We start from the raw sequence: 25,221 nt of genomic DNA, 5'->3' as shown, positions 1-25,221 counted from the left end.
CCGACAGATCAGAACATGTGTAAAAAAAGGAAAGTGTAGGGAAAAGTGGAAAATGTAGGGAAACCTTAGTAAATACAGTGGGGAAAAAATTGTAGGGAATTTAAACCCACAAAGAAACCTACACAACACTCTTAGTAAATCAGGGCCAATGATTGTTTAAAAAAATTTCCATAATTCCAACATTGGAATCACAGGCGTTAATTTGGACAATGTAGGAGATTTTAAAAACTTGTTCAGAGGAAAAGATGCTGAGTTGCCCATAGCAACCCAGAGTCATAGCAACCCAGTGGCCTGAACATAGTCTAGTAAGTGGTCTTCAACCTGCAGACCTCCAGATGTTGCAAAACTACAACTCCCAGCATGCCCGGACAGCCAACGGCTGTCCGGGCATGCTGGGAGTTGTAGTTTTGCAACATCTGGAGGTCCGCAGGTTGGAGACCACTGGTCTAGTAGTTACTATGTTTAGTCCATATCAGAGTATTCACAGCAGTGTTTCCCAACCAGGGTGCCTCCAGATTTTGCAAAACTACAACTCCCAGCATGCTGGGAGTTGTAGTTTTGCAACAGCTGGCAGCACCCTGGTTGGGAAACACTAATATACAGTATTATTTTGCAGGACCCCAAACACAAATATCCGTGCTTTTCACATCTGGTCCATTTCCAAGTATATATGGATATCCAAGCGATCTGATTGGTTGCTATGGGCAACTCAGCAACTTTTCCTCTGGACAGGTTTTGATAAATTTCCCCCAATGTGTGCACTGACTTTTGCTTTTTTATAGACCTTGTGCTGCCTTCGCAATGTATTTTACATGCTTGGCACTCAGCAGGGTCTGTTCCTTTAAGACCCTCCATTTTCTTGAAGCCTAGAGGCGGGCCTTCTCTCTAAAGCATAGGACTAGCTCCGGCATGTCTCATTCATTCCAGCTCCAGCCACCACAGTGACCAGATCCACAGGACTTCTTAAAGCTAATACAGCCTGCAAATCTGATAAATACCAAAGCCTGTGAGTAAGGAATTGTTAGTTATCTTGTGTAGAGAGATGCTCGGCATTTGTAGATAGATAATGTGTTTTCAGTGTGTAGTAAGTGAGCACATGTTAGACCATATCTATGTATTAGCAATGCATAATGTAAGGCACTTGAATAGCCATGCTTATATCTGTCTTTCATATGTTTGTTTTACAGTTTTACCGCACTTTCATTATATCTCAGTAAAGATTACATCAGTTAAGCAAACCAGCGTGTCTTTCCTTGAGATTCGGTATAAACTTGATGTGAAGCTGTGTCCACGAGACAGCGGAGACATTATAGTAAAAAGGCTTTTAAAACGTTATCAGAAGCAGTTAATCAGCTTTGAATCGTCCGCAGCAGTAAAAAAGACTCATAAATCCTGTGCCCTGCAGTCTGTGTCGGAGTAAGGGCGCGAAGCACTAGAAAGTGAAACTAATTCTCTCACGTGCTATATCACCGCTGTGCTGTGTCCAGTCATCATCATTATCTACGCTGCCAGCTAAATCAAGATGCAGAACCCAGAGAACAGCACTCTGACAGTTAACCCTCAATGCTCCTATAAAGAGGAAGACACCTTCCCAAGAAGTAGATCTAGGTGCACAACATTGTCTAGAGCGTCCAGTCAAACAAATCTAACTTCGGTTAGCGCCGATGCATCAAGATTTAAACGCCATAGTTCTAGACACTCAAGCACCACCAGCCTGTCATCCGCTAGCGCCATAGCAACTAAGGCAAGAGCGAAAGCAGAGGCAGCTTGTGCAATGGCGTCCTATGCAAAGCAGGAAGCTGAATTGATGAAAGAACAAGCTGAAGTGCAAGCATCTTTACACTTACTGCAACAGCAGAAAAACGCTGCAGCAGCCTTAGCCGAGGCAGAAGTTCTCACAAGGGCTGCCGAAGCTCAGTTCGCTGACATAGAAACCCAGATGTCACCCCTCAGCGCAAGCCAACGTACCCGTGAGTACATACAGTCACAAGCAACCATGTACACTGACCAGCAGTTCAATTATGCACCAAGACCATCAATAAGCAACTTTGATACTATGCAACACTGCAAGACTGAATTAGAACCTCAGGGTAGGAAGTCAAGTGGTTGCATGCTCAGAGACCAATCTGCCAACCTGACAAGAGTGCAAACGGATGCTGATGTACTCCCTCCTCAAGCAAATACAAGTCTGGATTATAGCAGAAAGACTTACAACAGAGGAGAACAAAGCAGACTTAGTCAAGTACCTCATCAGCCTTACCAGCCGCAGCCATACCCTGAGTTTACACCCAGGAAGTATTCACCAGATGCAGCAAGAGCTACAGAGGTAGCAAGATTCCTGATGCGCCGTGAGATAGTGAGCGCTGGTCTCATGAAATTCGATGACCGTCCAGAAAACTACTGGGCCTGGAAGTCATCTTTCCTAAGCGGTACCCAAGACTTAGATCTGACAGACAGAGAAAAGCTTGATCTGCTCGTCAAATGGCTAGGAACAGAGTCCACTGAGCAAGCCCAAAGAATCAGATCAGTACATGTTCATGACGCAGCAGCAGGACTTGCAATGGTGTGGAGGAGACTAGAACACTGCTATGGGTCACCTGAAGTGATTGAAGATGCTCTTCTGAAGAGGATAGAAAACTATCCAAGAATGACAAACAAAGACAATCAAAAGCTGAGAGGGTTTGGGGACCTACTCTTAGAAATAGAAGCCGCTAAGTCTAGTGGATATCTGCCAGGTCTCTCATACTTAGATACAGCACGTGGAGTTGATCCCATAATCGAGAAACTTCCTTTCAACTTGCAAGAAAGGTGGGTCACTCAAGCATCAAGATACAAGAAAGATCATCGAGTCGCATTTCCACCATTTGCCTTCCTTGCTGAATTCATCGTAGACCAAGCTGAAACACGCAATGATCCAAGCTTTGCTTTCCTGAACAAGAGAACTGCAAGCTCCCCAAAGGTAGAGCAAAAACATCCAACGCCTTACAAAGAACGCAGAGCAACAGTTTCTGTACGGAAGACAGAAGTCTCGCCTGAGTCTGCAGTCAATCAGGAAGACAACACAAGTAAGAAAGTTGAGGAGCCAGACAAAATATGTCTTATCCACAACAAGCCTCATCCACTAAGAAAATGTCGCAGTTTCAGAAGTAAGACATTAGAAGAGCGCAAAGCTTACCTTAAAGACAATCACATTTGTTTCAGATGTTGCGCTTCAATTCAGCATCTTGCAAAAGACTGTACAAAAACAATAAAATGCACAGAGTGCAACAGTGACAAACACCTGTCAGCACTGCACCCAGGACCACCACCATGGAAACAAGAAGTTCCAGCAACTCAAGAAGATCATGGTGGGGAGCAAGGCGAGAGTACAACGCCAGCAGTAACCTCAAAGTGTACTGAGATCTGTACAGAGCAGGGCCGCCCCAGATCATGTTCCAAGATATGCTTAGTCAAGGTGTATCCTGCAGGCTTCAGAGAAAAAGCAATCAAGATGTACACAGTCTTGGATGAACAGAGTAACAGATCTCTGGCAAAAACAGAGTTCTTTGACCTCTTCGGTGACAAAGGAAGTCCAACTCCATACACCCTGAAGACTTGTTCTGGAGTTGTAGAGACAACAGGGAGAAGAGCAAACAACTACATCATTGAGTCATTAGATGGAAAGACAAAGGTGACTCTTCCTACCCTCATAGAATGTGATGAGATACCAGACGACAGGTCAGAGATCCCCACACCTGAAGTTGCTCGTCATCACCCCCATCTGGTGCGAATAGCAGACCAGATACCAGCACTAGATCCAGATGCTGCAATCATCCTTCTACTTGGGAGAGATATCCTCAGACTGCACAAAGTCAGAGAACAGTACAATGGGCCACACAATGCACCATTTGCACAACGCCTTGATCTCGGATGGGTCATCGTTGGAGAAGTATGTCTAGACGGACTCCACAAACCAGAAAAGGTAAATGTCTACAGAACACATCTGTTACAGAATGGTCGTACATCTTGTCTTTGCCCATGTACCAACAGTCTACACATTAAAGAGAGACTTGTAAACCCAACACATCATCGGAGTATCCAGAGGTGCATGGAAGACTTAGCCTCAACTGGAGATACAGATGAACTGGGCTGTAAGGTGTTTGAAAGAACACGAGATGACGACAAGCTAGCACCCTCGGTGGAAGATACTCTCTTCCTTGAGATTATGGACAGGGAAGTCTTCAGAGACAAATCAGGCAGCTGGGTAGCCCCTCTACCCTTCCGGTCACCACGCCATCGCCTTCCTGACAACAAGGTACAAGCAGAGAAACGCTTCACCTCGTTGCAGCACATGCTACAAAGAAAGCCAAATATGAAGAAACACTTCCAAGCCTTCATGCAGAAGATCTTTGATAACGATCAAGCTGAAAGGGCACCACCACTACAAGAGAACCAAGAACACTGGTACTTACCAATATTTGGGGTGTACCATCCTCAGAAACCAGGCCAGATACGCGTAGTATTTGACTCTAGTGCGAAACACCAAGGCATCTCACTAAATGATGTCCTTCTCAGCGGACCTGACCTGAACAACACACTCCTTGGAGTACTCATCAGGTTCAGAAAAGAACTCGTAGCAGTGACAGCAGACGTACAACAGATGTTCTACTGTTTCCTTGTTCGTGAAGATCACAGAGACTACTTAAGGTTCCTGTGGTATGCAGACAATGACTTTAACAAAGAAATCACAGAGTACAGGATGAAGGTACATGTGTTTGGAAACAGTCCTTCTCCAGCTGTAGCTATCTACAACCTGAGACGAGCAGCACAGCAAGGTGAAAGACATGGTCAAGAAGCCACACAGTTCGTCATGAAGAACTTCTACGTAGATGATGGACTTGCTTCTTTCTCCAGCAACGAAGAAGCTATCAACGTCCTGAAAAGTACAAGAGAAATGTTGGCAGAATCCAACATAAGACTGAACAAGGTAGCTTCCAACAGCAACAGAGTCATGGAAGCATTTCCAATGGAAGACCGTGCTAAAGACCTCAAAGACTTGGATCTAGGAACAGAATCACCACCCTTGCAAAGAAGTCTTGGGATTAGTTGGGACCTGAAGACTGACAGTTTCACCTTCAGGGTCTCCAGAGAAGAGAAGCCATTCACAAAAAGAGGTGTCCTATCTACAGTCAACAGTCTTTACGACCCCCTGGGGTTCGTAGCACCCATCATCATGCAAGGCAAAGCTCTTTTGAGACAGATCACTACTGAGCAAGAACAAAGTGACTGGGACATACCTCTACCTGAAGAGAAGGAAATGCAGTGGAAGTTGTGGAAAGACTCATTGTTAGAGCTTGAACAACTCAACATCCCTAGACCATACGTATCTGTTTCCTTGTCTGCTACAAAGAGAAGAGAAATATGCATATTCTCTGACGCCTCCACTATGGCTATCGCATCTGTCGCCTACCTTAGGGTAATAGACACTGAGGGACAAAGCCATGTCGGGTTCCTCATGGGAAAATCTAAGCTGGCTCCCAGACCGTCTCACACTGTCCCACGTCTAGAACTTTGTGCTGCTGTCTTAGCTGTAGAGATGGCAGACATGATTACAACAGAACTGGACATCGAGATCCATACAATTAACTTTTATACAGACAGCAAGATTGTGTTAGGATATATTCACAATGCTTCAAGAAGATTTTATACATACGTGGCCAACAGAGTGACACGTATCAGAAAGTCTACAAGTCCAGAACAGTGGCATCACATCAGCACAGACAAGAACCCAGCTGATCATGGGACGAGACTAGTGCCAGCCGCTGCGCTCAAGCAAACTAACTGGTTCGTAGGTCCATCCTTTCTTCGTAAACCAGAAACCAAAGAAACTACTCAGGTAGAGACCTTTCAGCTCATAGAACCAGATCAAGACAAAGAGGTAAGACCTCAAGTGACAGTTTGTAGGACTATAGTTACAAGAGACAGTCTGGGCGCTCATAGATTTGAAAGGTTTTCCAGCTGGAAGTCGCTGACCCGTGCAATCGGAAAACTTAAGGTCATGATCATCAGATGCATCCAGCAGGAAGTCTTTAAAGAAGAAATCCAAGGCCTTCTGAAAACGGAAGAGATTTCTCAACACAATTCGCTCAAGGACTTGTACACCAAGCAAAGGAAACAAGTTCAAAGTCTTGCGGACATTTTCTGGAAGAGGTGGAGACAGGAATACCTGGTGATATTCCAGCCACGCAAAAAATGGCAAGATGACAAGCCCAATTTACAAGTTGGAGACTTTGTCCTACTGAAAGACTCTCAGGCCCACAGGAACGAGTGGCCTATTGGACTCATTGTGGGGACTGATCCTAGTAGTGATGCTAGAGTTAGAAAGGTTGAAGTTAGGATTGTTAGACAGGGCATTCCCAAAGTGTATGCAAGGCCAATTTCTGAAGTAGTTTTACTTCTGTCCAAGGGTTAGTGGCATAACAAAAAGTATGCCAGGTGGGGAGTGTGCTGCCTTCGCAATGTATTTTACATGCTTGGCACTCAGCAGGGTCTGTTCCTTTAAGACCCTCCATTTTCTTGAAGCCTAGAGGCGGGCCTTCTCTCTAAAGCATAGGACTAGCTCCGGCATGTCTCATTCATTCCAGCTCCAGCCACCACAGTGACCAGATCCACAGGACTTCTTAAAGCTAATACAGCCTGCAAATCTGATAAATACCAAAGCCTGTGAGTAAGGAATTGTTAGTTATCTTGTGTAGAGAGATGCTCGGCATTTGTAGATAGATAATGTGTTTTCAGTGTGTAGTAAGTGAGCACATGTTAGACCATATCTATGTATTAGCAATGCATAATGTAAGGCACTTGAATAGCCATGCTTATATCTGTCTTTCATATGTTTGTTTTACAGTTTTACCGCACTTTCATTATATCTCAGTAAAGATTACATCAGTTAAGCAAACCAGCGTGTCTTTCCTTGAGATTCGGTATAAACTTGATGTGAAGCTGTGTCCACGAGACAGCGGAGACATTATAGACCTATATAAAACACACTATTAGAATAATAAAAATAAAAAAACTGGCACTTTTTATACCTATTTTATGGCCATTTTTGTTTTGATTTCACAGAGTGTGAACATAGCCTTAGGGTAGGTTTACACTATGTTTTGAAGATACAGGAACTTGATCCGGCTGGGGGAGGGAAAAACGGGCGCCCCCGTATCCCAGCCGTACCAGGAATATGGGGCAAAAATGAGCTGAACGGAGTCTCTATATAAGGGTACGTTTACACGCGCGGATTTTACGCTGCAGATCTGCTGGTGAAGGCCCCGCTCTATGCTGTCTTTACATGTGCCTGCTGGTAGCGGCAATACGCCACTACCAGCAGGCACACTGCGATGTGCGAGTCGCAGTATACTCGCACATCGCGGGAGCTCTCTGCCTAGCTCAGAGCAGGCACGATGTGCGACTACGCCGCGCACATCGTTGCAGTGTCTGCTCATAGCGGCGTATTGCCGCTACCAGCAGGCACATGTAAAGCCAGCATAGAGCGGGGCCTTCACCAGCGTATCCGCAGCTAAATAAGCTGCGTAAATCCACGCGTGTGAACGTACCCTTACTCCGGTCGGCTCATTGAAATTAATGAGATACTGGCTGGGTTCAGCTGGGATACGGGAGAGCCCAGTTTTCACTCCCCGGTTCCCGTTTCTTCAAAACGTAGAGTGAACCCAGCCTTAGACTACTTTTCAAAAGGATAATCCCTTTCCATATGTCCTACTACTACTACATACAGATTACAAGGCCTAGAAACCTCTTTCACAGGCAAAGGATGTATCCGACTCTGGATGACTTGGTACAGCCATGCTTGGATATGCCATTACTTTATGACTGGTACAATTGCTACAATCTTTAGGACTCCCAGGTACCGTGTTTTTCCATTGCACAGCAACCAAAGACACATGGCTGTGTTGGCACCACAGCATGGCCCCATTTCAGTACAGGGAAAAAACTCAGAAGGGAACTGCAGTCCCATGAACATTGGGGATCCCAGAGGTTGGACTTCCATGATCTTAAAGGGTTTTTTCAGTCTTACGAAGAAATGACATATCTCTAGAATATGCTATCACTATATGAAAAACCTTAAAGGGGTACTCCACTGCTCAGCGTTTGGAACAAAATGTTCTGAACGCTTAGAGCCGGGAGCTTGTGATGTCATAGCCCCGCCCCTCATGACATCAAGCCTCGTCCCCTCAATGCAAGTCTATGGGAGTAGGCGTGACAGCTGTCATGCCCCCTCCCATAGATTTGCATTGAGGGGGCAGGGCGTGATGTCATGAGGGGGCGGGTCTATGACGTCACGAGCTCCCGGTGCTGGCTCTAAGCGTTCAGAACATTTTGTTCCAAACGCTGAGCAGTGGAGTACCCCTTTAAAGAAGGTTGTCTGACTCTCATTAGGCCATATGAACATCGAGAGGAAGGTCCTCCACTCCTTTCTGTACACTAGATTGAGATAACAATAAGCAGCATTCTCTCTACCGTATTTATATATTCCATGCAATGCTTTATTTCCCAGAATTTTTGAATTCACCCATTCCTGCTTTTACTGACCACTGGGCTTGCGGGGTCCAGCATTGGAGAAGAGAATATTCCGGAACTGTTCCATAAGAGGAAGTGCATATTCTATATTATAGATACCGCCTGAACAATAGGTTTATAAACTGCTTCTACCGTTTCACCGCTTACACCTACAAGCCCTGCATACAGTATAGAAGACAGAATATGGATAATAACATTTCTCACTCCTTTCTTTCTGCTGCACACCAAAAGTATAAGACCCCTTTTAAAGGGCCCTCCCGGTTACATGTCTAAACCTTGCCTTTGTGTGGACACCCACCAGTTTCTCCAGATCCATTATCCTCTTTTCCTGCTCATGGATTAACTGGTTTTTCATTTCTAAGACTTGTCTAATGCTGATCAAGTCGTCGTCCAAGTGCCGGTATGGTGCCAGAGCGATCTGCAAGGCAAAAAATGTCAAACACTTGTGTCAATGCTGTGTATAGTATGTATGGTATATTTATTCACACAAAAAAAGGAATCAAACTCTAGAATATTTATGTCAAGTTACACAGTTCTCTAAGGCTATGTTCAGATTTGAGGCTATGTTTGTTACATACCGTGGTACACTATTCAACCAGTTTGCTATTTCAGATGTGAGCATAGCTTTCGTTAATCACATCCCTTTTGGTGGGGTCATTCCCTTTTGTTCGGACATGTCGGAAAAAGGGTCTAATATTGGTGAAAACTAGACTGCGGTGATATTACCTCCCAATTACATCAGATTGGTTCTGAAGAGTGCTGGAGACAACGTGGTTCTCAAAGAACACTTCTACATATTTTGTGGTCATCCCCGCTTGTCTTCCCTTTTGGGACAGGATTGCTAAATTGCTTTTAGAACTATTTTTAACTCCAGTTAATCTTACACCTCAATTGGCCAGCAAAGTTATCAATCGGAGGAAATCACTGCTATTGGTTGTGGAACACTTTGTGGCCACATAGAGTAGAAAGACCACTCTTTCTGGAAAAGTTGAACATTTTATCAAAGGGACAAAACAACGTATCTGCCATGGATGGGCTATCTCGTCAAACTTTGTTATGGAGTCTGGGGGTGAAATAAGTAACGACAACCACCATTCTAGTGTGTTTGTCACTTTCTCACGCAGTATACCAAGTAGTCACATGCCAACACCACTTATCATCCCCAAGCTCCAGTATAAATCGCTATACTATTTTGCCACCAAGACTCATATAAGGGTGTCTTAGGTTGCCCTCACAAACAATACACTGGCAATATCTCTTTACCCCAATATCTAAAAAAAATTAACATTAGTAACGTGAACTAAACAGACTCTCCCTGGGCTAATTTTGGTTTAGAGAGCAAGAAACTTAAAGGGGTACTCCATTGCTCAGCGTTTGGAACAAACTGCTCCGAACACTGGAGCCAGCGCCGGGAGGTCGTGATGTAATAGCCCCACCCCCTCGAGGCAAGTCTATGGGAGGGGGTGTGACATCATGAGGGTGCGGGGCTATGACATCACGAGCTGCCGGCTCCAGCGTTTGGAACAGTTTGTTCCAAACGCTGAGCAGGGGAGTACCCCATTAAGGGGCTGGGCCAGAATGGTTCAACGTGCCTGAGTAAAAAAAAAATGGGTGACAATAAACATGTTCATGTCTATTGTACATGTCATAATCATTACACCCAGCTTATTATATTTCTCTGTATTCGCTGATCAGTTAGAGACCACACATGACTAGTCTGGGACAAGGACAATGCCACCACCTTGTATCTCCTCCTTTTGCACCTTGATCTCAGACCCATCATATTTGGTCTCTATAAGGAAACTGAAACCCAATGGTTCCAAATATATCTTGAGATCAGCCCTCCCGATATAGGTATGAAGGTTTAGCATAACATAAGAACTAGACGATATTTTACCTCTAGCAAATGGAATAACCCTTTGTTCAGAATGTACCCCTTTGGTCATCTTGTCCATATAGAGCTGCCACTCGAAGGTGTGAATGTGTTTTTTTTTTACTTCAAAAGCAATATGCATACAGATCATAGATATTCTTTTGTGGTGTCCCGGTACAGGACCTAGTCCTGTACCCTCCGTAAGTCCCCTCAGGAAGAGTCCCTTGAGTACATAGGGCTCTCCTGCAGGGCTCACCCCTTGCTCACCCTTCACTGTCTTATCTGAATGCACTGTATATCTATATTGTGTACATATTGTTCTTGTGTATAAAGTTGTACAGTTTGTATAAAATGTATAGGACCTTCCTTGGTCATGTGACCTACTTTCATGTGATATACCCAGAGTTCCAAGGGCACAGGAACCCCAGGCATTAGCAACCAATGGGCTTCAGTCCAGCCCCCTAGTATATAAGGGGTTGTAGTCTCTCAGTTAGCTCTCTTGAGACCTGGACCTAAAGAAAGCATAAAGTCCTGTATACTGCAAATTCATCTCATCTAGGCCAAAGCCTAAAGAACCTGCAGCCACTTCTAAAACGTGAGTTACAATTCTCTCTACAAATCAAGTGACTACTACTCATCTAAGGAATATATTAGTAGCACAGTGGCCTGCCTAAATATCTCAGTAACTACAAGTCCAAGCATTCCTGCAAGGTATCCTGTGTCCCGGTTGCCTCTGAAGGAACTGCATAATTGTAAAGACTGTTCCCTAAGACTTTCAAGTAAAAGTTCCAGTTTATTCAGAATCCTTGCTGTGGACATTCCTTTATTACAAACCGTTTTTGGGTTGGTTGACAGTGGTTACCATACCGGAATAACCACATCCTGGCGTCACAAACACGAAGGGGTTAACAACATCTTGCCCCCAGGGTTTATACCACCAGACCCTGCTACCTACTGTAACACCCCATTCACCCCACTTTGTATCTCTACTGAATCTTAAAATGGACAGGCCGTATTTTCACGGCCTTGACAGAAATGTGTGATGTCATTCATGCTGACCTAGCAGTGAATTATGGGGATTATAATATTTCTTGATGCAATGTGTCAGGAGGTTGCATTGTAATGATTTTTCTTTATTTATCTCGTCTCTCAGATGATTCTGTACAGGAAGGTTTGCCAGACAAGCACTTGAATAATGCAGTCTGGCACGGTATCAGAGATTTCTGTATAAAAATAGTGCGCCTGGAATATTAAAATCATTTGAGGTTGGTATCGGCCTGCAGCGGATATAACTGTACAACTAAAAATAAGATTCTATTATTGTCTAGGTTTGGAGGAGAACTCTACAAACGTATGAGACAGAAAGACAGAAGGCTAAATTATAACTTCGACTGGACTCCTGTTACAAGGCAGCAGTGCATTGTGGGAGCTCATATAGAGCTAGCTGTAGCCATATGCATTTTGTCTGACAGCTACAGTCAGGTCCATAAATATTGGGACATCGACACAATTCTAACATTTTTTTGGATCTATACACAACAATGGATTTGAAATAAAACTAACAAGATGTGCTTTAACTGCAGACTGTCAGCTTTAATTTGAGAGTATTTACATCCAAATCAGGTGAACGGTGTAGGAATTACAACAGTTTGCATATGTGCCTCCCACTTGATAAGGGACCAAAAGTAATGGGACAGAATAATAATCATAAATCAATCAAACTTTCAATTTTACTTTAATACTTGGCTGCAAATCCTTTGCAGTCAATTGCAGCCTGAAGTCTGGAACGCATAGACATCAGCAGACATTGCTGGTTTCATCCCTGGTGATGTTCTGCCGCCCCTACTGCAACTGTCTTCAGTTCCTGCTTGTTCTTGGGGCATTTTCCCTTCAGTTTTGTCTTCAGCAAGTGAAATACTCAATCGGATTCTGGTTAAGTGTATTGACTTTGCCATTGCATAACTTTCCACATATTTCCCTTAAAAAACTCTTTGGTTGCTTTTGCAGTTTGCTTTGGGTCATTGTCCATCTGCACTGTGAAGCCCCATCCAATGAGTTCTGAAGCATTTTTCTGAATATGAGCAGATAATATTGCCCGAAACACTTCAGAATTCATCCTGCTGCTTTTGTCAGTAGTAACATCATCAATAAATACAAGAGAAGCAGTTCCATTGCCACCATACATGCCCACTATGCCATGACACTACCACCACCATGCTTCACTGATGAGGTTGTATGCTTAGGATCATGTTCCTTTCCTTCTCCATATTCTTCTCTTCCCATCACTCACAAGTTGATCTTGGTCTCATCTGTCCATAGGATGTTGTTCCAGAACTGTGAAGCTTTTTTAGATGTATTTTGGCAAACTCTAATCTGGCCTTAGTGTTTTTGCAGCTCACCAATGGTTTCCATCTTGTGGTGAACCCTCTGTATTCACTCTGGTGAGGTCTTCTCTTGATTGTTGACTTTGACACACATACACCTACCTCCTGGAGAGTGTTCTTCATCTGCCCAACTGTTGTGAAGGGGTTTTCTTCATCAGGGAAAGAATTCTTTGGTCATCCACCACAGATGTTTTCCTTGGTCTTCCGGGTCTTTTGATGTTGTTGAGCTCACCGATACGTTCCTTCTTTTTAAGAATCTTCCAAACAGTTGTTTTGGTCACGCCTAATGTTTTGGCTATCTCTCTGATGGGTTTGTTTTGTCTTTTTCAGCCTAATGATGGCTTGCTTCACTGATAGTGACAGCTCTTTGGATCTCATCTTGAGAGTTGACAGCAACAGATTCCAAATGTAAATAGTACACTTAAAATGAACTCTGGACCTTTTATCTGCTCATTGTAATTGGTATAATGAGGGACTAACACACATCTGGTCATGGAACAGCTGAGAAGCCAATTGTCCCATTACTTTTGGTCCCTTAACAAGTGGGGGAAAAAATGCAAACTGTTATAATTCCTACACCGGTCACCTGATTTGGATGTAAATACCCTCAAATTAAAGCTGACAGTCTGCAGTTAAAGCACATCTTGTTAGTTTCATTTCAAATCCATTGTGGATTTGCATCTCGACCTATGGGCTCCTTGCTCAGCCCCCCTTTATAAGAGGGGGAGATACGACAATTTCTCTTTCTTGTGATTCATTCTCTGCTGAGGTCAAGTCCAGTCCAGACGTCTCAGAGCCAGTGTCCTGCACATCTGGAGGCCTCAAGCCTAAGTTACAGCCACAAGTCAGTAAGTCAAGTCCTCAATGTCTGCTGTCTCTACCTTCAGTCAAGTCACTGTCAAAGTCACTGCAAGTCCCAGCAAGCTGCGAGGTCCCCTGTGTTACTGGTCATCTCCCTGGGATCCTGGCCTAGCTGTAAAGACTGTTACCATCTGTCTACCTCAGTAAAGCTATCGTTAACCCTGACCTGGCCTTGGACTCTTCTTTGCCCTGCCTAACTAGGACTAGCAGTGCTACCGTTCGGGTGGTTATCGGTAAAACCACGCCCTGGCGTCACAAACATTTAGGGGTTAATACCATCTGCCCCTGGGCTACAACATCTGCTCCATACACCTCATCTTCACACCCCGTGGCGCACCACATGGGTTTCAATGGTAAAGAAAAATGGCAGTATAAAATAAGGAAAAATGTATTTACCGTATATACTCGAGTATAAGCCGAGTTTTTCAGCACGATTTTTCGTGCTGAAAACACCCCCCTTGGCTTATACTCCAGTGAACTCTCCGCCCTCAGTGGTCTTCAACCTGCGGACCTCCAGATGTTTCAAAACTAAAACTCCCAGCAAGCCCGGGCAGCCACCGGCTGTCCGGGCTTGCTGGGAGTTGTAGTTTTGAAACCTCTGGAGGTCCGCAGGTTGAAGACCGCTGCGGCCTTCGACATCATCCAGACCCCCCACCCCCTTTAGTTCTGTACTTACCTCCGCTCGGCGGGACGTTAGGGTGCGCTGGTCCGGTGCTGCAGGACTGTCCGGTGGGGAGGTCGTCCGGTGGGATAGTCGTTCCGGGCTGTCCATCTTCACCGGGGGGGCCTCTTCTCCGCGCTTCGGCCCCGGAATAGTCACGTTGCCTTGACGAAGACGACGTCCCTCTGCGTATTCGTCAAGGCAACGCCACTATTCCGTGCCCGAAGCCCGGAGAAGAGGCCCCCCGGTGAAGATGGCAGCCCGTAACGACTATCCCACCGGACGACCTCCCCACCGGACAGTCCTGCAGCACCGGACCAGCGCACCCTAACGTCCCGCCGAGCGGAGGTGAGTACAAAACTAAAGGGGGTGAGAGGGTAGGGGGGCTGGATGATGTCGAAGGCCGCAGTGGTCTTCAACCTGCGGACCTCCAGAGGTTTCAAAACTACAACTCCCAGCAACTTGCTGGGAGTTGTAGTTTTGAAACATCTGGAGGTCCGCAGGTTGAAGACCACTGTATCAGACATTGACAAGTGGTGATGATGGGGGGGGCTGATGACATGTGGTGATGATGACAAGGGGATGATGAAGGGGGGGTGTGGGATGATGACAAGGGGAAGATAAAGGGGGGTGGGGATGATGACAAGGGGATGATGAAGGGGGAGTGTGGGATGATGACAAGGGGATGATGAAGGGGGAGTGTGGGATGATGACAAGGGGATGATGAAGGGGGGTGTGGGATGATGACAAGGGGATGATGAAGGGGGGGGGGTGTGATGATGACAAGGGGATGATGAAGGGGGGGTGTGGGATGATGGCAAGGGGATGATGACAAGGGGATGATGAAGCGGGGTGTGGGATGATGACAAGGGGATGATGACAAGGGGATGATGAAGGGGGGTGTGGGATGATGACAAGGGGATGATGACAAGGGAATGATGAAGGGGGGGAGTGATGATGACAAGGGGATGATGAAGGGGGGGTGTGGGATGATGACAAGAGGATGATGAAGGGGTGTGTGGGATGATGACAAGGGGATGATGACAAGGGGATGATGAAGGGGGGGTGTGATGATGACAAGGGGATAATGAAGGGGGTGTGTGGGATGAGGACAAGGGGATGATGAAGGGGTGTGTGGGATGATGACAAGGGGATGATGAAGGGGGGGTGTGGGATGATGACAAGGGGATGATGAAGGGGATGATGTCAGGCGGTGATGATGAAGGGGGGATGATGACAGGTGGTGATGATGAGGGTGTTAATGACGGGGATCTGGATGATGACAGGGGGGATGATGTATTTCCCACCCTAGGCTTATACTCGAGTCAATAACTTTTCCTGGGTTTCTGGGGTGAAATTAGGGGCCTCGGCTTATATTCGGGTCGGCTTATACTCGAGTATATACGGTACATAGTTTTCATTTCCATTCAAAGTCGATTTCCACACAAAGAAGTTGATGAAAATGAGAGTTTTCTTTCCTAGAGCTGCTGCCATTTCATTCTAGTGATTTTGGGGGTCACGCTGGTCAGACTCATACAGATCCCACATTGGTGGCATATGATCTCGATAAACATTATAACCTTTTTTTTTAAATGTTATCTTTTGATACATATCTATGACATATATGGGTATCCGTTTTGGATGGACTTTTTCCTAAAATAGCTTATAAAGTGCCCCATAAAATCTCCCAATGTGGACTCCAAATTACCATCCACATCAATGTCCACAAACATAAATGAAACTCTTAAAACGGATGCGAAGTGAGAACAGAGGCCATCACTCCATTCATTTTTTATGGGACTTTTGAACATGGCGGCATTTGGTGTTCAGCTACATTCAGAAATCCTATAGGGGGTGAATGAAGTGGTTACCAATGAAGTGGTTGCTGCCACTTTAGGGGGGGGTCCCAGAAGTCACATCCAGTCAATTACCCCCTATCCTGTGGCAAGGGGATAACTTTTAATCTTGGGATAAGTGGTGCAATAATGCAGAATATAAATAATTCAGATTACTATTCCACAATACATAATAACATATACAGAACTATGACAACTCTTCTGCTCAGCTCCCATCTGCTGCAGAGTAACTTTCGGACATGATGGAGAGGAATCTGAATTATTTATAACATTACATTTCTGTAACATAAATGCACTTTATAAAGGTCTGACAGCTCTGACAATCCTGCTGTTATACAACCCAATCTGAGAATTCTCTTATATTCATTTTTTAGAAGCTGCTCTAGCCATAGAGACTGAGAACAGTGTCCGGTCTATGGAAAGCTGGACTATATAGGGCAGTGTTTCCCAACCAGGGGGCCTCCACCTGTTGCAAAACTACAACTCCCAGCATGCCCGGACAGCCAAAGGCTGTCCGGGCATGCTGGGAATTGTAGTTTTGCAACAGCCGGAGGCCCCCTGTTTGGGAAACACTGACATAGGGTCATTGGAGCACATTCTTACATAGGTAGATAAGTCATGTTCATGTCTACAGGGCCTTGGATAGACCTCCCATGATACATTAACCCCTTAAGGACTCAGGGTTTTTCAGTTTTTGCACTTTCGTTTTTTTTCCTCCTTACCTTTTAAAAATCATAACCCTTTCAATTTTCCACCTAAAAATCCATATTATGGCTTATTTTTTGCGTCACCAATTCTACTTTGCAGGGACATTAGTAATTTTACCCAAAAATTCCCGGCGAAATGGGGAAAAAAATCATTGTGCGACAAAATCGAAGAAAAAATGCCATTTTGTAACTTTTCGGGGCTTCCGTTTCTACGCAGTGCATATTTCGGTAAAAATGACACATTATCATTATTCTGTAGGTCCATACGGTTAAAATGATCCCCTACTTATATAGGTTTGATTTTGTAGTACTTCTGGAAAAAATCATAACTACATGCAGGAAAATGTATATGTTTAAAAATGTCATCTTCTGACCCCTATAACTTTTTTATTTTTCCCACGTACAGGGCGGTATGAGGACTCATTTTTTGCGCAGTGATCTGAAGTTTTTATCGGTACCATTTTTGTTTTGATCTGACTTTTTTTCACTTTTTATTCATTTTTTAATGGTATAAAAAGTGACCAAAATACGCTTTTTTTTACGTGTACACCATTGACCGTGCGGTTTAAGTAATGATATTTTTTTTTATAGTTCGGACATTTACGCACGCGGCGATACCACATATGTTAATTTTTATTTACACTGTTTTATTTTTTTATGGGAAAAGGGGGGTTATTCAAACTTTTATTAAGGAAGGGGTTAAATGACCTTTATTAACACTTTTTTAAACTTTTTTTTTGCAGTGTTATAGGTCCCATAGGGACCTATAACAATGCACACACTGATCTCCTATGCTGATCCCTGGCGTGTATTAACACGTCTGTGATCAGTGTTATCGGCGCTTGACTGATCCTGCCTGGACTGCTCCTGCCTGGACCTCCCGGTGTCCTGCAAGCTGTTCGGGACGCCCGACTGAGTAGCCGGGTTGCTTTCACTTTCACTTCAGACGTGGCGGTCAGCTTTGATCGCCGCGTCTGAAGGGTTAATAAAGGGCATCACCGCGATCGGCGATGTCCTGTATTAGCCGCGGGTCCCGGCCGTTGATAGCCGCCGAGACGACACGATATGACACGGGGGACACCGCGTGACCCCGCGGCATATCGCGGGAGCCGGTGGAGGACGTAAATATACGTCCTTCGTCGTTAAGGGGTTTTAAAGGGGTACTCCGGTGGAAAACTTTTTTTTTTTTTTTTTTAATCAACTGGTGCCAGAAAGTTAAACAGATTTGTAAATTACTTCTATTAAACAATCTTAATCCTTCCAGTACTCATTAGCTGCTGAATACTACAGATGAAATTCTTTTCTTTTTGGAACCCAGTGCTCTCTGCTGACATCTCTGTCCATTTTAGGAACTGTCCAGAGCAGCATATGTTTTCTACGGGGATTTTCTAATACTCTGGACAGTTCTTAAAATGGATAGCGGTGTCAGCAGAGAGCTCTGTGTTCCAAAAAGAAAATAATTTCCTCTGTTGTATTCAACAGCTAATAAGTACTGGAAGGATAAGGATTTTTTAATAGAAGTAATTTACAAATCTGTTTAACTTTCTGGCACCAGTTGATTAAAAAAAAAAAAAAAGTTTTCCACCGCAGTACCCCTTTAAGAATCGACCATCGACATTGCTGCTTGGATATGGTCGTCTTTACACATCCCGCATGCATCATGGTTTATTTAGGAAGACTAAATGCTACGGGTTCTTAAAGGGGTATTTCAGGATTTTTTTTTTATTTGACTATGCTGCAGGGGCTGTAAAGTTAGTGTAGTTCATAATATAGTGTCTGTACCTGTGTGTGACGGTTTTCTCACAATTCTTCTGTAATTTTCACCCCAATATTTATTTTTAACAGTATACAAAATTACTGTTGTCTCAGATTTTTCCCAGCTTGCAATGAGACCTGACTCACTAGTCAGCTGATGACAGGGAGCCTGTCTGCTTCAATGGGTGGAGCGATCGATTGGTGGGCGAGAGATCAATCTGCAACTAATGCAACAGCTGTAGGCACCCTGATTGAAAAACACAGGTCTTTTGAATGAATGCAGCTCATTTATGTTTCAATGGGTGGGGTGGCTAATGTGTGGGAGGGAGGAAAATTGAATTGTGGGATTTGTAGTCAAAAAAAGAAAAGTCAAACAGGAAATACCAATTCACGAAAAGCTAGCCACAGTGTTATGGTAATCTCACAACATAGCCATTTAGCCCCAAGACAAGCGCAGATCCTTCCTAAGCATGTCCATTACTGCCTGCCAGGTACATACTAAAATCACCTTATGATCCCAATACAGAACTAACTGGAGAAAGATTCTTAAATAAATGAAGAGATTAAAAAAAGGTTCTTAGGAGGCATAGATTATGTTCATGAGATAAATAGATCAAAGAACTATAAAAAGAACACCTAAATAATAAACCTATAGACATTTGATTAAAATGAAAAAAATTTGCTATCACTTGCATTTTTTTTTTTGTACTTTTTTAGTGTCCTCTCTTTGTATTACATCTTCAATGCTTTTACTGAAGTCAGAGCATTAAAAATGTTCCTAATACAGAAGTGTCTGTGTAAGTACAAGTCGGGTTGTGTTATGTCATGATGTCACCACTAGGGAGAGCCAAATGCCTATAGATTTACAGAGCTGGCAATCAACTCAATGGAAAAGATAGGGAAAATAGGAAATCATCATATAATGAAATCAGCTCCGTGCAGGACAAACCACTACAGCTCTATAGAAAATGTATGCATGCCCTCAGGACTAGAGATGAGTGAACTTACAGTAAATTCGATTTGTCACAAACTTCTCGGCTCGGCAGTTGATGACTTTTCCTGCGTAAATTATTTCAGCCTTCAGGTGCTCCGGTGGGCTGGAAAAGGTGGATACATTCCTAGGAAAGAGTCTCCTAGGACTGTATCCACCTTTTACAGCCCACGGGAGCACTTGAAAGCTGAACTAATTTATGCAGGAAAATCCATCAACTGCCGAGCCGAGAAGTTCGTGACAAATCGAATTTACTGTAAGTTCGCTCATCTCTACTCAGGACCTACTTCTCTACATTTAGCAGGTTGTCCAGTTTATGTCCCTTTTTTAATGTATTCTATTAGTAAATTCTTAGTTTAAAGAAGAGGTTCTTCTACTCTGGACCCTGATCTTTAGGCCATAGCGGAGGTGACTTTAAAGAGTGTCTGTCATTCTGGAGTTTACAACAAAAACCCCAGGAGGTACCAGGGTAACAACAATTTCACACCAACTTTAGGGGAAACCCCCAAAGGGGTACCCTAAACTAAGATACTCCCTATATAAATATAACATTTATTTGGTGCGAGTTAATACGGATTGATACATATATGAACACTGTGTAGTTAGTAAATTGTCCACTAGGTGTCAGGACCACACTGCAATTGAAAACCACAGCTCCAGTCTATCTTCTAAGTAACCTATATAACAACCATTCTGCTTCTAAGGAAGGTGCACTATTCTAGTAGGGCCCCTCCAGGTTAGCACAATTATTGGTTGTATGGAGTATGACTGAAAGGCTGCTGATTAGAAATACCAGTTAGCCAGTTCCTTTGACGTTTCGCTGGTTTCCCAGCTTCATCAGAAAGGACTGGTGGCTAATGGCCAGTGGGCGTGCATCTCCTCCTTAAATAGACTGGCTTCTGACATCAGTCAGTGGTGACAACGTTCCTCCTCCTGTGACGTTCCTGTCACTCTGGAGAACCTATCCTGTCCCGCATTATACAGATAATACCTTCATTTGAAAAGGGACTGTGTAATATCCACTTTCTCCTGTGGTGGACTGCAGGAAAACGGAATACTAAGGCTATGTTCAGACAGCATGTATTCATTGGGATTCTGCTGCGCTGTGCACACAGTAATTTCCGACCCAGATGTTTCTGGCACAGTTTTCCATCCATTCTTTCTGCGGACTCTGCATGGAATGCATAGTGGTCTATGAGACGGCACATTCCTGTGTGGTCTTAGTGCCAGCATGTTATGCCCTCGGCCTGAAGGGAGATTTTTTTTTCGTGCCGAAATTCTGGACGTGTGAATATAGCCTTACTGCCAGGTTTCTCCACAGATTACAGGCGATGGTTAAAGGGGTACTCCGCCCCTGGCATCTTATCCCCTATCCAAAGGATAGGGGATAAGATGTTAGATCGCCGCGGTCCGGCTGCTGGGGACCCCGGGGATCGCCGCTGCGGCACCCCGCCATCATTACTGCACAGAGAGAGTTCGCTCTGTCCGTAATGACGGGCGATACAGGGGCCGGAGCAGCGTGACATCATGGCTCCGCCCCTCATGACATCACGGCCCGTCCCCTTAATGCAAGTCTATGGCAGGGGGCGTGATGACCGCCACGCCCCTCCCATAGACTTGTATTGACGGGGGCGGGCCGTGACATCACGAGGGGCGGAGCCGTGACGTAACGATGCTCCGGCCCCTGTATTGCCCGTCATTACGTGCAGAGCGATCTCGCTCTGTGCTGTAATGATAGCGGGGTGCCGCAGCGGCAATCTCCGGGGTCCCCAGCAGCGGGACCCCGGCGACCTGACATCTTATCCCCTATCCTTTGGATAGGGGATAAGATGTCTAGGGGCGGAGTACCCCTTTAAAGGTCCCAGCATTAGGGCACTTACTGATCTGCTTATTCTCAAGGGACTTTTCTAATAAATAAGAAGTGTCCAAAGTGGGGATCCCCTTTAATCCATTATCAGACGTTACCTCTAGCTGTTCATTGGTACTCTTCATTAACGCCTCTTCAAACATCTTTGCCCGGTCTCTTAGTGAATGATTCTGGAACGTCAAGGTGTCAACTTGGTCCTTTAATGAATAGAAAGGGAAACAATTAGTAGAATGTAGTAGAATAAGGGAAAACCATTTTCTATCTAGTAAATAATCTGTTACCTGTAAAGACAATTTCAGTTTTTCAAAACCATCCTCTAGCATTTTTTTCTCCAGCTCGTGGCCTTCTTTCAGTTCTAAAAACAGAGGAATACAAAAAAGGCAATTAGAAAAATGTCTAAAGTGATCGGGAAGGGAAATATTTCATGTAGTTTACAGAGCACTATATAGAAATAGATAGGTAAAATAAATATACACCATAAGGGAAAAAAAAAAACTGCACAAAAAAACTGCATGTGATTTCAGTCCTAGGCGCTGTGTTCACACTGTACATTTTTTTGTGTGTATTTCAATGTGTATTTAACATCAGAATAGCCATACAAGTGTTTCACGCTGTGAACTGCGGTGCACTTTTTTTTTTTACCACGTAATTGAAATCTGCACAGCAGAAAATCTGCATCGTGCACATGTCACTTATTTATGTATTTTTCAGTGAATTCATGCAACATAGAGAAAAATACAGCGGTCCCTCAAGTTACAATATTAATTGGTTCTGGGTTGACTATTGTATGTTGAAACCATTGTATGTTGAGACCAGAACTCTATGGAAACCTGGTAATTGGTTCTGAAGCCCCAAAATGTCATCCAAAAATAGGAAAAAGTGAGGATTAAAGAAAAATAAGTAGATAACTAATACAGATAAAGCAAATCCTTACATATAAAAGTAAGAAAGATCTGCTGGGAGCTGTAAATCACTGTCTATGTCAGTGTTTCGCAAGCAGGGAGCATCCAGCTGTTGCAAAACTATAACTCCCAGCATGCCCGGACAGCCAAAGGCTGTCCGGGCATGCTGGGAGTTGTAGTTTTGCAACAGCTGGGGGCACCCTGCTTGGAAAACACTGGTCTATGTAGAGGACAGGAGCTTCTTCAGGGTCCTGTACAGTACACGAAATGTCCTTAAAAAAGTAATGGAGTCGCCTTCACCTGGTGTCCAAAGGAGCAGGTAACCCTGGGACAGGTAAAGTGTACAGAACATGTAAAACCTTCCTGTACTGTAGGGGGCACTACCAGACATCAGTCAGTGCATACGCTTCAGTAATACAGGGGTTTTACCAGTGAATGCCCATTTTGGTTTGTCGGTTCTTCCGGCCATTGACACGTTTGACATTGACATCTGGACTGTCCGTACATTGTATGTTGAGTCTGGTTTCAACTTACGATGGTCCAGAAAAGACCATTGTATGTTGAAACTATTGTATGTTGAGGCCATTGTAAGTTGAGGGATCACTGTAGATGCAGCAGAAATAATATGCTGTATGAATATAGCCTTATAGTGACATGTTAGTTTTCTTAGATTGTAAACCATTTGGAAGCACCATGGGTTTTTTCGCCTATATTATACACACTCACCATCACTAGGCCTCCAGCACCATTTGTTTTATTTCAGCACATCTGCATCTAATTACATTTCATTACAGTAACTGGGTCATGTGATCACCAGTCTGACTCTCCAAACCTTCCAGTGCTTAATATGTCAGAGCAGGATGTCAATCGTGGGTCAGCTGACTTCCTATGGACTACAGGATGACATAATCACCTACCAGATCCTTCCCAACCTCTCCCAGCCCCATCTGCTATCCCCATGGGATCAGGAGGATATAAGGCTGTACTCACACTTTGCATTTTTTGCTGCATTTTTAAAGGGGTTATCCTGCAGGAAGAGTTTTTTCTTAGAACTATGCCAATCGGCCAATTACTGGCTGTGGCAATGTCCCCGTTTAGCCAGTAATTGGCTAAGGGGCAGTAAGACATTCTGGGCCCTGACGTCACTCCAGGCCCAAGTGTCACAATTTCTGGCAGGAAGAGGATCGCAGCCAGAGACCGGAGCAGGACACCAAAGACACAGCAGGAAACATAAAAAAAGTACAAAAAAAAGTACAAAAGTGAACACAGCCTAAAGACTTTAAATCTTCATCAAACACCTCAATTTTAGGTCAAATTCACTTTCGCCTCATGCCAATATTTCTCTATTTCTCTGTGAATATGAAAATGCATCGAAACTGCATGTAGTGTGAACTGACACAAACCCACTTATTGGGGATTGAACCACTTCTTTCTACAAGGCCAGAGGATTAATAGGAAATGTAGGCAGAATGACAAGTAATGTTTTGCTCCGAATCACAAACAACATGTCTGAAATCTGATGCCTGCCACATCAGCTAAAAGAGGTAAGCACAAGGCACACAGAAAACCTCTACATTATTCTGTAATAATTTAGGCTGTACTATATGAGCAAAAATATAAATAAAAATAAATTCCCGGAGTGCTTCTTTATGCTGTAGTGGGCTTATAGTGAGAATTGGACGGTAAGACCAAATTGATCTCAAGCTAAACAAATTCAGTGGCCATCTCCCAGCTTGTTGCCTTTATTGTCGTTCCACATGTAGCTCTGCCCCTATATGTCCAGCCAGAGGGATCTGCCACTATAGCTCCACATTCTGCCTCTCTCCAGCAATTGAAATTATTGGCTAAAAAAACAGAGACCAAGAGGCCCCATAGCAATAATAAAAGTCAGGCCCGACTCCTAATCACCCATAACAACAGGTCCCTCTGCAGGTTCTTAATATCCATTATAATGAGGACAGGACCACAGGCTGTCTCTATGGTACACAAGTCCTTGCTACAAGACATCCTCGTGTATCTATAAAAATACAGACAATTCTTTGTGATATCTATTTCAGGATTAGCAGGAAAAAAATAAGACAGAATGAGATCCCCTGAGACCTCACTATATGTAGGGTAGTGAACATCCATCACAGGAGCTGTCTCCGCCAATACCGCGGTTCATAGTAGTGGGGCGTATAGCAGCCGCATCTACTGTCAAGTCATGAAGGCTCATTTCCATTTATAAGAAACTGTATTCAGTGAATATATTCAGCATTGTGGTGAATTCCCACACCATTTCCTTCCCGGCTGGATACGATGACCGGACATCCACTCAGTTGTGGTTCTGTACCGCACCGCGGTATGTACAGGAGCACATGACTTTCGCCTGTCTATTCCCAGACCGGAGTGGTGATGCATGCATTGTCCGTGTCGCCGCTCACTTCACAGTACTCCGCCCATAGACATCTTATCCCTTATCCAAAGAATAGGGAATAAGATGTCTGATCGTGGGGGTCATGCTGCTGGGGACCCCACGTTCTCAGCTGCGGCACCCCAGACATCCAAACTTCGTTCCGTGCCAGATGACTTGCGATGCAGGGCGGAGGCTCGTGACATCATGGACACGCCCCCATAATGCAAGTCTATGGGAGACTTGCATTGAGGGGGCGTGGCCGTGACGCCACAAGCCTCCAGCGCTACACCTGACACTCTATACGAACGCTAGGTGCATCAGGGAGATCGCGGGGGTCCCTAGCAACGGGACCCCCGCGATCAGACATCTAATTCCCTATCCTTTGGATAGGAGATAAAATG

The 25,221-nt window shown here is 44.3% G+C and overlaps 2 protein-coding genes across 6 annotated transcripts in view; one reads left to right on the top strand and one right to left on the bottom strand.

The window, feature by feature from the left end:
- MTUS2 (microtubule associated scaffold protein 2) overlaps positions 1–25,221 on the bottom strand; it is a 697,108-nt gene that overhangs the window by 10,934 nt on the left and 660,953 nt on the right. For all 3 annotated transcript variants that reach the window (XM_056561844.1, XM_056561842.1, XM_056561843.1), the window contains exons 11-13: positions 21,805–21,878; positions 21,622–21,720; positions 8,867–8,986 (exon numbers count right to left, since the gene is read on the bottom strand). In XM_056561844.1, coding sequence (XP_056417819.1) covers positions 8,867–8,986; positions 21,622–21,720; positions 21,805–21,878 — 293 coding nt within the window. The remainder of the gene's footprint in view (positions 1–8,866; positions 8,987–21,621; positions 21,721–21,804; positions 21,879–25,221) is intronic.
- On the top strand, positions 574–8,843 carry LOC130358508 (uncharacterized). 3 transcript variants are annotated; one of them, XR_008889547.1, is made up of 2 exons: positions 574–6,702; positions 8,546–8,843. XR_008889547.1 is itself a non-coding variant. In XM_056561841.1 (2 exons), the coding sequence occupies exon 2, from the start codon at positions 1,523–1,525 to the stop codon at positions 6,449–6,451; it is 4,929 nt and encodes a 1,642-aa protein (XP_056417816.1). In that variant the 5' UTR covers positions 574–1,006; positions 1,188–1,522; the 3' UTR covers positions 6,452–7,012. The 3 variants fall into 3 exon arrangements, 1 of the variants encoding a protein (XP_056417816.1); XR_008889546.1 differs by lacking the exon at positions 8,546–8,843 and adding an exon at positions 6,884–7,263; XM_056561841.1 differs by lacking the exon at positions 8,546–8,843 and having other exon boundaries at positions 574–1,006; positions 1,188–7,012.

This window comes from Hyla sarda, chromosome 2 (genome assembly GCF_029499605.1).
Source record: "Hyla sarda isolate aHylSar1 chromosome 2, aHylSar1.hap1, whole genome shotgun sequence".
In the NCBI taxonomy this organism is placed as follows: domain Eukaryota; kingdom Metazoa; phylum Chordata; class Amphibia; order Anura; family Hylidae; genus Hyla; species Hyla sarda.
Note: the sequence above shows the minus strand (reverse complement) of the source record. Positions and strands in the feature narration are given on the sequence as shown.